At 43.2% G+C, this 13,896-nt stretch overlaps 2 protein-coding genes across 10 annotated transcripts; one reads left to right on the top strand and one right to left on the bottom strand.

Moving 5' to 3' along the window:
• Positions 1-1,523: 1,523 nt before the first annotated feature.
• On the bottom strand, positions 1,524-11,153 carry LOC105693502 (lethal(3)malignant brain tumor-like protein 3). Of its 7 annotated transcripts, none has more exons than XM_020856582.2 (18): positions 11,063-11,153; positions 8,784-8,979; positions 8,405-8,699; positions 8,072-8,311; positions 7,337-7,959; positions 7,061-7,214; positions 6,815-6,986; positions 6,496-6,742; positions 6,226-6,424; positions 5,924-6,141; positions 5,602-5,830; positions 5,322-5,511; positions 5,128-5,249; positions 4,692-5,052; positions 4,542-4,616; positions 4,150-4,459; positions 2,388-4,065; positions 1,524-1,738 (listed from the first exon to the last, which is right to left on the bottom strand). In XM_020856582.2, exons 1-17 carry the CDS (start codon positions 11,086-11,088, stop codon positions 3,940-3,942), a joined length of 3,783 nt encoding a protein of 1,260 aa, XP_020712241.2. In that variant the 5' UTR covers positions 11,089-11,153; the 3' UTR covers positions 1,524-1,738; positions 2,388-3,939. The 7 variants fall into 7 exon arrangements, with proteins under 7 accessions (XP_020712241.2, XP_012268904.2, XP_012268900.2 ...); XM_012413481.3 differs by having other exon boundaries at positions 10,974-11,093; XM_012413477.3 differs by lacking the exon at positions 11,063-11,153 and adding an exon at positions 10,838-11,014.
• LOC105693504 (protein-L-isoaspartate O-methyltransferase domain-containing protein 1-like) lies at positions 9,835-13,846 on the top strand. Of its 3 annotated transcripts, none has more exons than XM_048649024.1 (5): positions 9,835-9,929; positions 11,846-12,174; positions 12,256-12,390; positions 12,475-12,726; positions 12,796-13,846. In XM_048649024.1, the coding sequence occupies exons 2-5, from the start codon at positions 11,868-11,870 to the stop codon at positions 13,794-13,796; spliced, it is 1,695 nt and encodes a 564-aa protein (XP_048504981.1). In that variant the 5' UTR covers positions 9,835-9,929; positions 11,846-11,867; the 3' UTR covers positions 13,797-13,846. The 3 variants fall into 3 exon arrangements, with proteins under 3 accessions (XP_048504981.1, XP_012268905.2, XP_048504980.1); XM_012413482.3 differs by lacking the exon at positions 9,835-9,929 and adding an exon at positions 10,658-10,849; XM_048649023.1 differs by lacking the exon at positions 9,835-9,929 and adding an exon at positions 11,124-11,723.
• Positions 13,847-13,896: the final 50 nt, after the last annotated feature.

Raw genomic sequence — 13,896 nt, 5'->3', positions numbered from 1 at the left:
GCCGCATCGACTGACGTCAACGGACGCGTCGCGTTACATTGGCACAATTGGATTAATCGCCCGCACGGTGAAGAATTACGTGCTATGGGACAGGATAGTCACCGAGGAATATGAAAAATTGCAGGCGAAATTGCGACGTTGGCGAATGTTTTTTTTTTTTAAATTTCGGTTGATCTATGTAATAGCCTTTGAACGGACGTGGAAATGAAGGGTTTCGGGCGAGTCGCGCATCGAGAAAACTCCTCGCACCGATATCTGGGGTTAAAGGGAGCTCCGGTCCACGCACGTGAATATAATTGCCGAGCGATTAGCCACGAAAATCAAGTGGATAATTGGCCAATTATTGGATATCCCAATGCGGTCGTTGCGCGCGGCGGAGCAAAAACTATAAAAAGATCGAGGGATCCTCGGATCTCATATAATTCGCTGTAATGATCGTACAGTTTTTTAATACCCCTGCAGATGATCCGGATCTATGGAAACGGTTTTTGGCCCGACTACGAGTATTTATAGACGCATCGCCTTAACGCTATGGAAAATTGGTAAATTTCGTGCTTCAGAGTCGAAGCAACAACGATCTCGAGAGGCGATAATTCTCCGCCGTATGAATTGAATATTATATCAGAGTACGAGAACAGCAATAGTATAGAGTAAATCAACTCGACTGATTCTGGGATAAGGAATTCGATTCCCCTAATCGTCGGGTGAACTCACAATCTGCATCGCAGCGATCCCCTTAATGGTGAAGTGCAGTTAACGTTCTCCGTCAATAGAGCAGATTATTAAAACGAGCATTAGCGTCGACGCGGGACGCAACTTCCCCTCCTGCCTCCAACCTGTATACATCCAATTTGGAATCGAAATCTGACACGTCGCGGCGCCTACCGCGTATAGCCTGTGCGCCGAGTGTACGGGAGATCCCTCTTGGAGATATCGGGATGCCCGGAGCCCCGGAGGTTCCGGAGGACCGGATCGTAAGAATAACATTTTTATGACCGGCGTATAACGCGGACCTCTCAAAAAACAACCGGCCGGGGGGACAGCTTGAAATATCCCATACGTACGCACCGCGTTTACAGTACGTTACAAGGTTAATTGATTAGAATTAGACGGTGGAAATGAACGGCGACGGTCGGACGCCGATCCGCATCCCGAAAGATTTCCAATTCGACGTCTCCTCGTTACAAGTGGACACAGTTATACGTATGCGTGTTGTACATAAAATATTTGTGTGCATTTAACCTGAGCGGGAGAATCGGAATATGCGGCGTTATACGTTACGCATGTGAGTTAGAAACGTACGCACACGTCTATGTCCCGTCCTTTCTTTGCGGACCCGGTGCTCGCTCTCTTTGGGTCAAAGGTCACCTCGTGAGATCTTCCCACGACGGAGCCGAAACAACGGACCTCTGCGGGTCCCCTACCTCCGCGGTGTTCCGCATCTTGCGTCTTAACTTATTATACTACTCGTATACAATATTCGGTAAATGAGAATGAACGTTTTGAAAACACCAACCTGATTCTTGGCCAACTGGAACCACGTGTTGAGGATCGCTGGCAGTCGGGAGTAATGATAATGGCGGGTTGTTTTAACGCTGATGAAGACGTCGTTGAGGTCTGTACCGGAAGGTGCTACGGTCGCTGTCGCGAACGGTGGAGTAACAGCGATCACCTCTCCTATATCAGCGTCGTCGTTGACCGGCACCCCGACGATCACCTCTGGCTGATCCTCCAGCCACTGAAAATCAATCGATCGAAATTTGAGAAAAAAAAAAGGATCCGACATAACACGGTTTCCTCGACTCACAATCGGGTGGTTGATATGAAGTATTCGATCGAGAAACATATTTTACGATTCTGGTGGCTCTTGAGGAGATCAAAAAAAGGGTATATAATTTGAATTCAGACTCCTGTTCTGCTTCTCGAAGCTCACGCATCAGCCCTCCTTATTACGACCAGAATATTAATAATGTACATGCAACGCACTCAATGCATACGTATACATATGCATGCTGCATGTGCAGTCGGTGCACGTGTAGCTGGGGCTCTTGCATCTCCCATCTAGTTGCTGCATTCTTTAACTCTTTCTTTTGCTCCGGAGTAATGGGTTACGCGTTAGAGGCGACAACGCACATGTGTCGTCTCGATGAGCCAGGGCCGCTGGTAGGGGGATAATTGTATTTGTTGACCGCGGAGCGTTCAAATATTAGATCGTTCACCGATTGATGGGCCAATTTATTTTCGAACGTACCACGCAATCGACGACCGATTGGAGCCAGAAACATTTTCATCGAACCACGAACGCGAAGTGGAGCGCGGGTTGGCGAGGGAGGGGGATGAAGATAAGGGGTGAATAAAAGCGTTCGTTTTTTTCAAATTTTTCTCACCTTTTGTGGCGCGACCGCCTGGTAAAGCAGAAGGGTGGCGTATGCGGTGGCGATAATTAATCCGAGCACCTGCAAACATCGCCTGATCCGTAAGCCTCGGGTCATCCTGGGTATCGGCAGAGCCTCCGGTGGCTTTCCTTCCTCCCTCCGAGGACTCCGCTCATAACACACGTTGCACATGCACTAAGCACCAAACCCCCCGATCACTTTACATTTTAACAGACGCGGGTAACGCGAGTCCACGTTTCTCCTCGGCGGACGTAAACTCGAACGAATTCATACTAGCCCGATCCCCTGGCCGCCCGCGCGCCCCTCCCCCCCGTTGGAATCAACAATTCTCGCGTTCGCGATAAACGGGATTGTTGTTTTTACGCGCCTCATCACCCCGCGAGGCACGCGACTCACCGTCAACGTGCCGCACCTGCCATCCACCGATGCACCGGGGACGCCCCGAAGAATTCCACGGCGGTACGAAGAAGTGGAGTATCGGGGATTCGCAAAAAAACAACAAAAATTTCGCGACACGCTTACCGCTGTTCCTCAGCCTCCCCGCACTCGGCGGAACCTCGGGACACTGCCAAGGAAATACCGAACGGGAGAATTACAAGAACATTTATTTACGCTCGACACACAGCGGTGGCCGTTGCACACTCTCGAAGCACGTTAGTCCCGCGAGGTCGAGCGACGTAAACAAAAACACAAGTTACGCAGCGCGCGGCTAACCACCGACTGAACCGAAGTAACGGACGGTCTCCCCCTGCCCCGCGATAGCTTTGACTTTACTTCGTCGGGCGGTCTTAGAGAGGGGGTGGGGGTCGGACCCGGCAGGTTGACGGGGGAACCGAGAGAGAGATGGCGCGAGCAATTTATTGGAAGGGAAAAGCGAGACATTCGACTTTTTTCAACGGCGATTAAAATTGCCTTGCTTTTCGTATCGCGAGGAAGTGGACTCTTAATTAGGGAGACCGGGCATCGTTGAGCCACGTCTGAAATGCACGTGGTTGAAATAAATTCGGTTGGCTTTTCTGGAATGAGGAAAGAACCATTTTTAAACTTTGATAACGAATGGATGAAAAATTTTATCTCGAAGAAGATCGCAATCGTGGTTGGGGAAACTTAGGTACAAATTTATAGTGTACGAATAATATTATGGTTGAGTTTCACTCTAAATGTAGCGATAGACTTTAGGGATTTATTGTAGTTTAGTTTATTTACATTTTTACATGTTGGTTTCGAATAATCTTTTCTTTTTTTTTTTTTTCTTTGTTATTAATAATTTAAAAGTATCACCATTCGAAATATGAGGCGTCAGGATTTTTACATCATCGGCACTGTGATTAGCGGTATAATACTGTGGTGATTTTATGCGCTTATTGGGAGTATCTAAGTATAAATGTGGGATGTGCTAATTACTAGCTAGGAGCGAATATAGAAAGTATCACGAAGGTAATTCGAATTTTTTCAATGGTCACGGTATTTTGATACCGTGTATTCAACTTAACTCCGATAATCAGCATTTTTGAACGCGATAGTGAAGATCGTTGGTGGCTGTTCACGCCGCTCGACGGCGAAGTAAAACTATACTGTTGTACAATTTTATCGCAGGGCCTAATCGCAAGCCCAGTAATGTGACCAAATCTTCCTGCGTCAACATCAAGAATGCCTCTCCGTCGATGCTCTGGAAACGGGGATAAAAATAGAACATGTTTAATCAATTTCAGCGGTTTACCAGAATTCGTATATCTGCGCTATGAACACCTACGTGTTTTCTGAAAATGCTGCCGATTTCTCGACAATTAGGAACGCTGTGTATAAACTTGATGACCTCCTCGTTAGACCATCGACGAGGGTCGGTGTTCTGCTTCGCGACCACTCTGTTCAGTGCATTGCTGTGCTTTGCCCATATATGAGGAGCCTCCGGGAGGGGATTGTATCCAGGATTGTAAACCGAGTGATAAATTTCGGTTCTAAGTTGTTTGTCGGGTATGTTCGTTGCGTACTGCATCGAAATCGCCGAATTATCCCCGAAATATGCTCCCGGTGACAGAGAAGCTTCTTCCGACATTTGTCGCCTGGAATTAAATCATAATTATTGATTCTGCTGGACCCGTTTGGGTATCTAATCAAGCTACGACGATTGACAGGATGACTCACCGTTTGATCCGTTTTTTGGACACCTCATCATCATCTGTTTGGCCGTCGCTTTGCTGCTGTCGATATTTTCCAGACCTGATTACAAAACACACGTAAATTGAAAGTTGAGTTGAAAGAAATTAGTAATAGCTATGGTGATAGATAACTTACTTTTCGGAGCTTTCAGTTTTCTCGTATTTAATTTCAAACGATTCGTTGTTTTCTACTTTAGCAGCAATTCTGTCTCCCCGTTCCTCGTGGTACGAATATTTGTCACTCTTCTCGCTACGTTCCATTTTTATTCTTTCGAGTTTGTCGCTTTTCGGTCTCTCATGAATATCTTCATCAAAATCGCAACACTCTTGTTTGACGTTCAATCTGTCTGGTAATGGTCTGATTCGGTTCAGATTTTGTGGTGAGTACGGACAGCCAGATGCAGAGTTGTGTGCGGCAAACTTCGGACCTTTGACGTGACCGATGCCGCGACATCCGTGGGTTCCACACTCGGGGCGATCGGTCAAATTTTCAGGAGCTTTAAAAGTGAAATAAAATATTTATAACACATCCTATATGGAATAAAGATATGATTCAACTAAAGTATTATTACTCAAAGGTGGCTCCAGAGGATGTCCTGTTTTCATGCACCACCCCATCGGGTGTATATCGGGTGAATCATCGTCAACCCAGTAGGCATGATTTTCGGGCCAGCCATCGAAGCGAATCTTTAACCTGTGTAAAATTTTTTACAATTTAATTTGAACTATTCAATTAACAGAAAACCTTAGAGTTTGAAATACGTACACATGATCCTTAACATCCTCAACAGTTGCAACTCTGATTAGCAGAGGCACCCTTTTGTCGACAGCTTCTAATTTCATACCACGTTTGAATCCACAAGGTGGACGTTGTTTGAACGCTCTCGCAGGCGCAGCGACAGCTCTATTGTCTCTCAGATAGGATTCCCAGGTGAAAAATTTTGGGTCTTTATAACCTAGCGAGAACAATAAATAATAAAGATTGGGAATTGCTCCAGAGCTGTCCAAGCAAAAAAGAAAAAGAAAAAAAATTGGCGAATTCTTACTATTGGGTGGTGTAAGGCTGTGACCGTTGTGATGACACCATCCCACAGGATGAATGTACGGAGAACTTGCATCTGCCCAATAGTCGTAGACTTCATCCCAAGAATCAAAGTGTACTAATATTCGCGAGTCCATGAGCTCTGCGATGCTAGCAACACATACGAGAGAGGAGTGTTTCCTATCTACCGCTTCAAGTTTCATGCCCTGCCGGAATCCGGTTGGAAAAAGTGTCTGAAATAGTGAAACGAGGTATTAGATATGTTCATCGAGATGACTCATGCGGGCGAACAGTTCTAGTCTTTCACCATTTCATTAAAAACTCACGTTTTTGTTTGAAAATATATTTTTCGGAGCCGCGGGAGCTTTACAGGTTTTAAGATAGGCGTTCCAATTGAAATTAGTAGCCACATAACCTTTGGGTGGGTCAAGTTTATGCCCGTTTTTTTCCGCCCATCCAACAGGGAAAATATCCATACTATCAGCGTTCACCCAAAAGTCGTAGTTCTCCGGATATCCATCAAAGTGTAAGCGTATTCGATAACCTGAGACGGATCAAGAAAAAAGATGAATCAATGTTAAAAACTAAAAGTCAAAGAAAGATCAATTATAACTTTGTCCAAACTCACCCAGAACTTCGACGACGGTCAGAACGCAATAATGAGATGGATGTTCAGGATCGATACCTTCCAACTTCATTCCAAGTTTGAATTGGTTTTTAGTGTATGGAAAAGCATCCTTGAATAACTTTACTGGTGCTGCCTTGGCTTTGCTGTGCTCTAAATACTTTGCCCAGGAGAACCCTCGTTTACCAGTTTGCCAGGGATACTGAAAGTTACATGGAATCTTTAGCCGGGGGAGGTTGATATGCTGTCGACGACCGTTGAATTTAATTTTACCTTAGATTCAGGGTCATCCTGACTCTCTTCATTGGGAGTAGATGTCGAGTATTTCACTTCTTCATCCGTTTCGGACTTATCCTTGGTCGGTTCATCTACTTCAATTTGCTGGTCCTGCTCACATTCTTCTGACTGTCCCTGCGACTGTTGCATTTGAGCTTGTTTCTGTTGCTGCTGTTGTTGATTTTGATAGGTATAGCCATGTTCTTGCAATAATTTCTTGCGTTTCCGTTTCGCACGTAAGTCTCTATCAATGGAATGAATTAATACATATGTCAACTAAAAATGTACACCAGATCAGTGTCAACATTAAACTTACCTCACATCCCTCTCTCTTCGCGACATAGCAGCCCTTTTTGTCGCCAATAGTTCAGTACACGAGCGGCTACAAGAGTTTGGACTCTCGAATTCGGCAGCTAAACCGTAGCAGTTACAATTATCGCAATAATAAATTGTATCTGGAACAGTGGATCGAGGTTGCTTTTCATCAACTGTCGGGAGAGCGACAATTAATCTGGTTATTCAATTCAATATATGAGTTTAAAGAAATATATTCCAAACCAACCTTTCTTATCACCGCTTATTGCAGGAGCAGAGCTGGCATTGGACGAGTTCTGGGACAAACACACATTCTCTTTATCACCACTATTTTTACTTTTCACTTGTTTGTTATCCTCTTCTTCAACCATCTCCATCATCCCAAATTCATTCATTCGGAACTGAAATCAACAGCAAATTATATGAGAATCGGTATACGCACATAAAAACATAGAGGATAGCCTACTATACCGCTTATACGTGAAAATTATGATGTGAAGCTTCTCATTTGAAAGATAATAACCTTAAGCGTACTTCCAGGCAATGTCCCAACACCGTCTTGCCAATCGAGTGCCTTGGCAGGATCAAAGTTTGGATCATTTTGATGAGAGGAGTTGACCGCCTCCTTAGATTCAACAGCATGACTTCCGGCCTTGCGTTCGTGGTGCAAGTCAGTCACAGTATCGTCTTTGCTTGGCATTGCCTTTATGATTTCTATTTTTATCTCGTCATCCAATGCGGAGTCTTGCCTGAGTCTCTTATCTTCACTAGGTACCACTTTGATTAAAGTTATGTCATCGTCATTCTGCTGCTTTTTATCTTTTTCCTTATCTAGTTCAGAATTTTTTGGTGGGGGCTTGACACTGGGAGCGGTGTCCTGAACTGACTTTGCTGGCTGTTTCTTCGCCCGTTTGTCGCTGTTTCCCCGTAAAATATTGCTTATAGTTTTCTTGCGTTTTTCCGGTGGTGCCTCCTCATCTTTACTAGGAATTGGTGTTATGACCGCTGAGTCAGCATTCTCTGTTATTTTAATACCGTCTTTTGCACTTCCACTTCCTTTTACCGATTTCAGCAGGCCCATTTTAGTTAAGGGATGTAAAGGTGGAGGTTGAAGTCCAGAATTGCCGCCTTTTGACTCACGCAACACTAACAGGAAAAATAGTAATCAAGTTACATACTGTAGCCGGTGACTAGAGTTGAGTGAACCTCATTCGGATTTATATGCACATTTTAAATTGATTCAACTGTAATCCAATACCTGTGATAGTTCCTTTATGATCTGCACTGAGTTGCCCATTGTTTATTTTCAAATTAAACATGCCTTGTTTGACTGGACCACTATGTTGCGGCATAGTGACAGGCAACAACAAATTACTACTGTGTTTCGAAGACTGACTTTGTACAGTGGTAGTGTTTCCAGTTGTTGCCGGTGACAACTGCGATATCACAGGTGTGATTACCAGTTTTTGTTTAGAACTTTGTGGCGCAGGGACTACTCCTGTAAAATTATATATTAAAGGTTGCAATACATGTATCTGAATTATTTGTAATGTAATTTTCAAATGGAGATATTCAGACTTGAAAATCTCACCTGCGGGTAAAATAACAGGTTCCCTGGATTTGTTAGGTTTGATGAGATTACTGAGATAAGCAAAGGCATGTTTTCCTGTCGGTGGATGAGATTGGGTTCCTTGTGAAGAGGGCATGGGTAAAATTTGCGCTGTGGTAGCAGTTGATTTTCTCAAAACTATGTGCTTTTGTGGCAAATTGCTGGTCGTTGAACTCAATGTGGTAATCGGTCGATGAATGACAATGTGTTGTTTATTCTGAGCAACGCTAACTTGAGATAATCCTTGCACAAATACTTTGTTTTGACCACTAGTAATCTGAAGTAACAAAAATTTGTAATCTTTGACCTTACAAGCATGCTTTGAGGCAGGCTTTGCCAGAAATTTTATTTAATTACTAACCGGATTGATAATTGTGGCTAGCTGAGGAGGGGAAGATGTAGTTGCAGTAGGAGTCCCATTTATTGGCTGTCCAGCTCGTAGCTTGCCTGGCTGAATATACAATAGAGGCATGACGGCGGTTGCTCGGTCCCCCATCAATTGAGTATCACTTTTGTCGTTCTTATGTATTTCATCTACCAATACTTCTTCATCCATTCTGTCAAAGTGTCAATAACAATAGGTGTTACTCGATGCAGTATAATTATTGCATCATTTGTCACGTTACTCATATACATCTATCTCTTGATGAACATAATTAAACATACTACAAATCAATTGCAACTGTTTGTCTTTATCTATTGCCCTCACCCTACTGCTCGTGCTTTTTTTTTTAAACTGGCCGAAATTTTCGTCGAATTTACAGAAAACTTGTGCTCACATGGCTCACCAGTGTTTTCAGGTCGATAATTGTGTATTAACTTTAATAATTGGGATGGCAACTAGTCGAAATCACCCAAGCAGTGGAATTATCGGAATCGTAACATGTAGTTACTCCCATTGAAGATTTGAATCACCCGCCGAAATTTTCTTCGATGAACAGATTATTACGTTGAATTCAATTCGTATGAATAAGAATTAGAAAATCATTACACACACGGCGACTCGTAATAGTCAAAGAATCAAATTTGACGAGCTCCGCAGGAAAATACAACACATTCGGAAGAACTAGTGCTTGTTGAATTTGCAAATACTTTCAATGCACAAGGATAGCTAGAAAAGCCCTAACGCACAGTTTTCTCTTAATACCATATAATTCTTTGTTAGAGGGATGTTACCTTTGTTTTTTGGCAGAATTCGCGAACGCGTCGATCGAGGATTAACTACGCGAGAGTCATACAATGAAACATGTTTATAAAACTATCGCAAGACAGTTGAAATGCAGTCATACATAGGACCGAACTAGCGTCGAACCGTTGTCGAACGCAAAGCTACAGCCAACTCTGGCCAAGTTCCGTAGTCCAAGTCCGGCGTTTCCTTCTCTGCCAGTTTTCAATCGTTTTTGTAGGCTAGCGTTTGTGACTAGAAGGCGCACGCCGATTTGCGATCCCTACACGAAACCGCGAAGGGTGGGAGGGCCGTAGGACGAGCCTTGTTTAAAAATTTCAGGTACAACTAATTTTTTCATCACATCCAGGCGTCATACATACATTTATACAAGTACGAAAGTTTAAAAGACACCAATTATGGAACTGTAACAGCCCAAATTCAAGCTTGATCTAAATGGCGGTGGAATTTGAATAAAAATAAAGTCGGCTGTGGTAACCTCGAAACTGCTCGACGACAACAGAGAATGAGGCTTATTCCATATTTCTTGCGTTGTAATTAGCTTAGTTAATTGTTTCAATGATCGTAGCAACACAAGCTAAATTTAGTGTAATGTTATAATTGCAATTTTCACCAATCGATGTTGATCATTTACTTTTATGTTTTCGAATCAGATCTCACAATCAGTTTGTACGACAAGCAATGGCGACGATCGATGATTGTGAAATTACGAAATAACAGCACTAGCATACATTTCAGAATCCATGGCGATGATCTTGTTAGTGATCACCCATGAGAATTTCTATGATGGTGAAATTAATGTCGCCAGCTCTAATTGTAAGAAATGAACGCCTCCCTTCGTCCTCAGCCTCTGCCCCCCGCCCCTGCTGCCACCACGCAACAATCGGCATCGATGAATTACGAGATTTTCTATCGGAGATGAAAAATACGTCAATATTACAAGAACATCAGCGCTACAAACCCGCGTTCATTCAGTGATTCCAGACGATCAGTTGGAGCCGAATCATACATATATATACTTGGTTTCCCCTTTCGCTTCGTTGTGTAAATACGATTTAAAATAGATGGAATAGGATAAGTCGATGCTCGGTGAATTGTTCGCCACGACGTGTATATCGTAACCCTTGCAAATCTGCAGGCTTTACCAGTAGGATTCTCTGATACACTTGGTCATTTAGAACGAACTATACTATCTTAACATGAAAAGTTACATGAATGCATGTAGTTACCGCTGTTTATAGGTGAGTCCCCACTACACGTATAAAATGAAGTAAACGAACATTGGCCCAACGATTTCAGCATGAAACTATTTTTGATTTCATTCGACCCACGGCGCTACAAATGTAATTCTTACAAAAGCATCACCTTATTTATTATCCGACGACGGATGTACCACTCGTTTCACGGTCACGATACACTATATGTATTTCATAAAAAATATCTTCTCAACTCACGTTTTAAAGTTGCTAGTCGCCATCATACGTGCAGAACGGAAAATATTGAGACGACGCCTGCGCGTTACGGTACGTCACTCACGTTCTCAAATCCGATTCACATCTGTCACCCTGAGAATGAATCAAAAAGTCAATTTTTCGACCGATTTGAAAAATAATCAGAGAAAAGGACGGACGAAGGTGATGCACGGAGTTCCAACTTACGCGTCCTCAGACATATCCGAATTATTTGAACAACAGCCCGCAAGCCCTTCACGTTTTTGACAATGCGTCAAAGTTGAGTCTGAATATGAGTTTGTAAAGTTCGCTTGCACATACGTAGTTCAGTTCACGCCGTCAAAGCGACGTCGTAGCGACGACGCTTATTTTTATTTATAAACAGTTACTCATAACTGGTGGTTATCAGCTGATGAATCCGATGCACTTGATGAACTTTGTTCGAATCAAAACAGTCGAAAGGCAAGCAATGCAAATCGCAGTGGAATAAGAGCGGTTGTATGTCGGCTTTCGCATATATCAGTGGTTACAAATAATCGCGCCGTAAATTGTTTCATCCTGTACGTTGGATTGATCAGATTCGTCCTCAGATTGGTTACAACAGGTCTGGGTACGACTGGCAAATAGTTTTGCCCTGCCAAGACAGGCTACCTATATGAACCGTGTAAGTCTTCTAGGTAGTAAATCCGGAGGGTTAAATTAACCAACTGTTTGTCACCATAGAAAATAAATTAATACCTGAGGCATTTGTACTACTCTGTGAATTATATCAACAATCGGTTCCAGGCCTATCCAACTGTTTACAAAAATGGGAGGAGGTCCCAGTACTGGAATAAATAACGACGAGTTAGTGGAATATTTGTTAAGTTCTGGTTACATTAGTAAGAAGAGGGTAGAACTGGTATTCAGGGCAGTAGATCGTGCCAACTATATATTATCCACACATCAGGAAACTGCATACAGAGATCTTGCTTGGAAACATGGAAATCTCCACTTGTCCTCTCCCTGCGTCTACGGAGTCTCAATGGATTTCCTTCCATTGAGACCTGGTAAAAGCTTCCTAAATATTGGTTCTGGAACCGGTTACTTCAGTACAATGGCAGGTTTTCTACTAGGTAAGTATGCGAAATATGGAGGACACTTGCGCATCACTTGAATTTTATAGAGTATCAAGAAGAACAATATTTACTTTTCAGGAGCATATGGTACAAATCACGGCATTGAGTTGCACGAGGACTGTATACAATATGCATATGATCGATTGGAAGAGTTCAAACAGCATTCTAAGGCTATCGAAGAATTTGAATTCTGCGAGCCTACGTTTTTCAAAGGTATTGAGTCAGTCTAGTATTTGTGTCTCACAGTAACATACCCATGTCTGGTGTAGATTTTCTCAATCCTCAATTTTTGTGCAGGTAATTGTTTAAGGGTCGAACCTACTCGGGAATACGATGTCGTTTACTGTGGAGCAGGTGTGTCAGAGAATCACATCGCCGCTATTAAAAGATTTGTAAGAGTTGGAGGAACTGTAGTGGTGCCTTATAAGGGATCTCTTTGTTGCTTGACCAGGACTGCAAAAAACAATTGGCGATGTAAAAGAATCCTGGAAGTATCATTTGCTATGCTAGCCATACCCAATGCAACGGATCAGACTTCGATAGTATTACGTAAGTAGAAGTTTATGGAATGTAAAATATTTATGGACTTCTCTATTGAATCTTACACACTCATTACAGCGGGAAATGAACCTCTGTCCCTCCAAGAACTCTGCCGGAACAGAGTTCGCCAAATCCTTCGGCTGAGCGTTTGGAGGGAGCATCCAGAACTTGCGAAGCGAGATCTTTATTCAGAGTGCCAGGACCCTGAGGAAGAAAAACTGAAGGTGAATAATTCTAAGGAGATTGATGATGATCAGGAACAAATCGATAAGGAAGAGGAAGATCATGACCATATGCGGCACAGCGATGCCGAAGAGGAGGCAGACGATGACGAGACTGATGTAGACTTTATAAGGCAGATGCAGGTTCTGTTCAACATGGAAGTGAGAAATAGCGAGTTGAAGTGTAAGCGGCCGCGAAGATACACCAAATTTGCACAATGGGGCAATACTGCGGATAGACATTGCACTCGGGCCCAAGCGATTAGAATGAAAAAAGAGTCTTTGCTAACAAACAAACACCTGGCTCGCCGATTCATAACCCAGGTCTATAATGATGGTGCTAATTCATCGGGACAGGATGGTACTGCCGGCACCTCGAGTACGCAAAACATGGATCTGAGCCCGAACGTTCCCCTCGATTTCTCTGCCAATGAATCTCAAGATGAGAGCCTATTCCGAGTTCTATATGACGGCGAACCCGGCGATGCGGAGGCATGCGAAATAGACGTTGACAACGACACCGAAAGCAGCAGCGATAGTGAGAGCGAAAGCGAAAGCAGCTGCGAAAGCGAAGAGGAACTTCCGCCACAGATGATGAACGTAGTCAGGGAGGAAGATACCGATAGGGCAAACAATGACGTCAACGCTATTTGTGAGGACACGCGCTCCAGCTCTTCAACCTGTTGTCATTCCGACACATCAAGCACCATGACCGGAGCAATTTTTGAGAATTTCGGCAGAAATGAAAGCGCATATACGGAGGGAAATATCTTCGTTGAATTTATGAGAAAAAAAATTCAACAACTCCCTTTGCCAGATATACTGAAGCTGTACATAAATCACAACCGGACTTTGTAAATAATATATGTAAACAACTCCATTACTTGAATAAAATTATACGTTTCTAATCGATTTTGAATTCCTGAGATCCCTTTTACGAATAGGAAAAAAATTCACT

The sequence above is a fragment of the Athalia rosae genome, chromosome 1, assembly GCF_917208135.1.
Source record: "Athalia rosae chromosome 1, iyAthRosa1.1, whole genome shotgun sequence".
Taxonomy (NCBI): domain Eukaryota; kingdom Metazoa; phylum Arthropoda; class Insecta; order Hymenoptera; family Athaliidae; genus Athalia; species Athalia rosae.
This window is presented reverse-complemented; position numbering and strand designations above follow the sequence as displayed.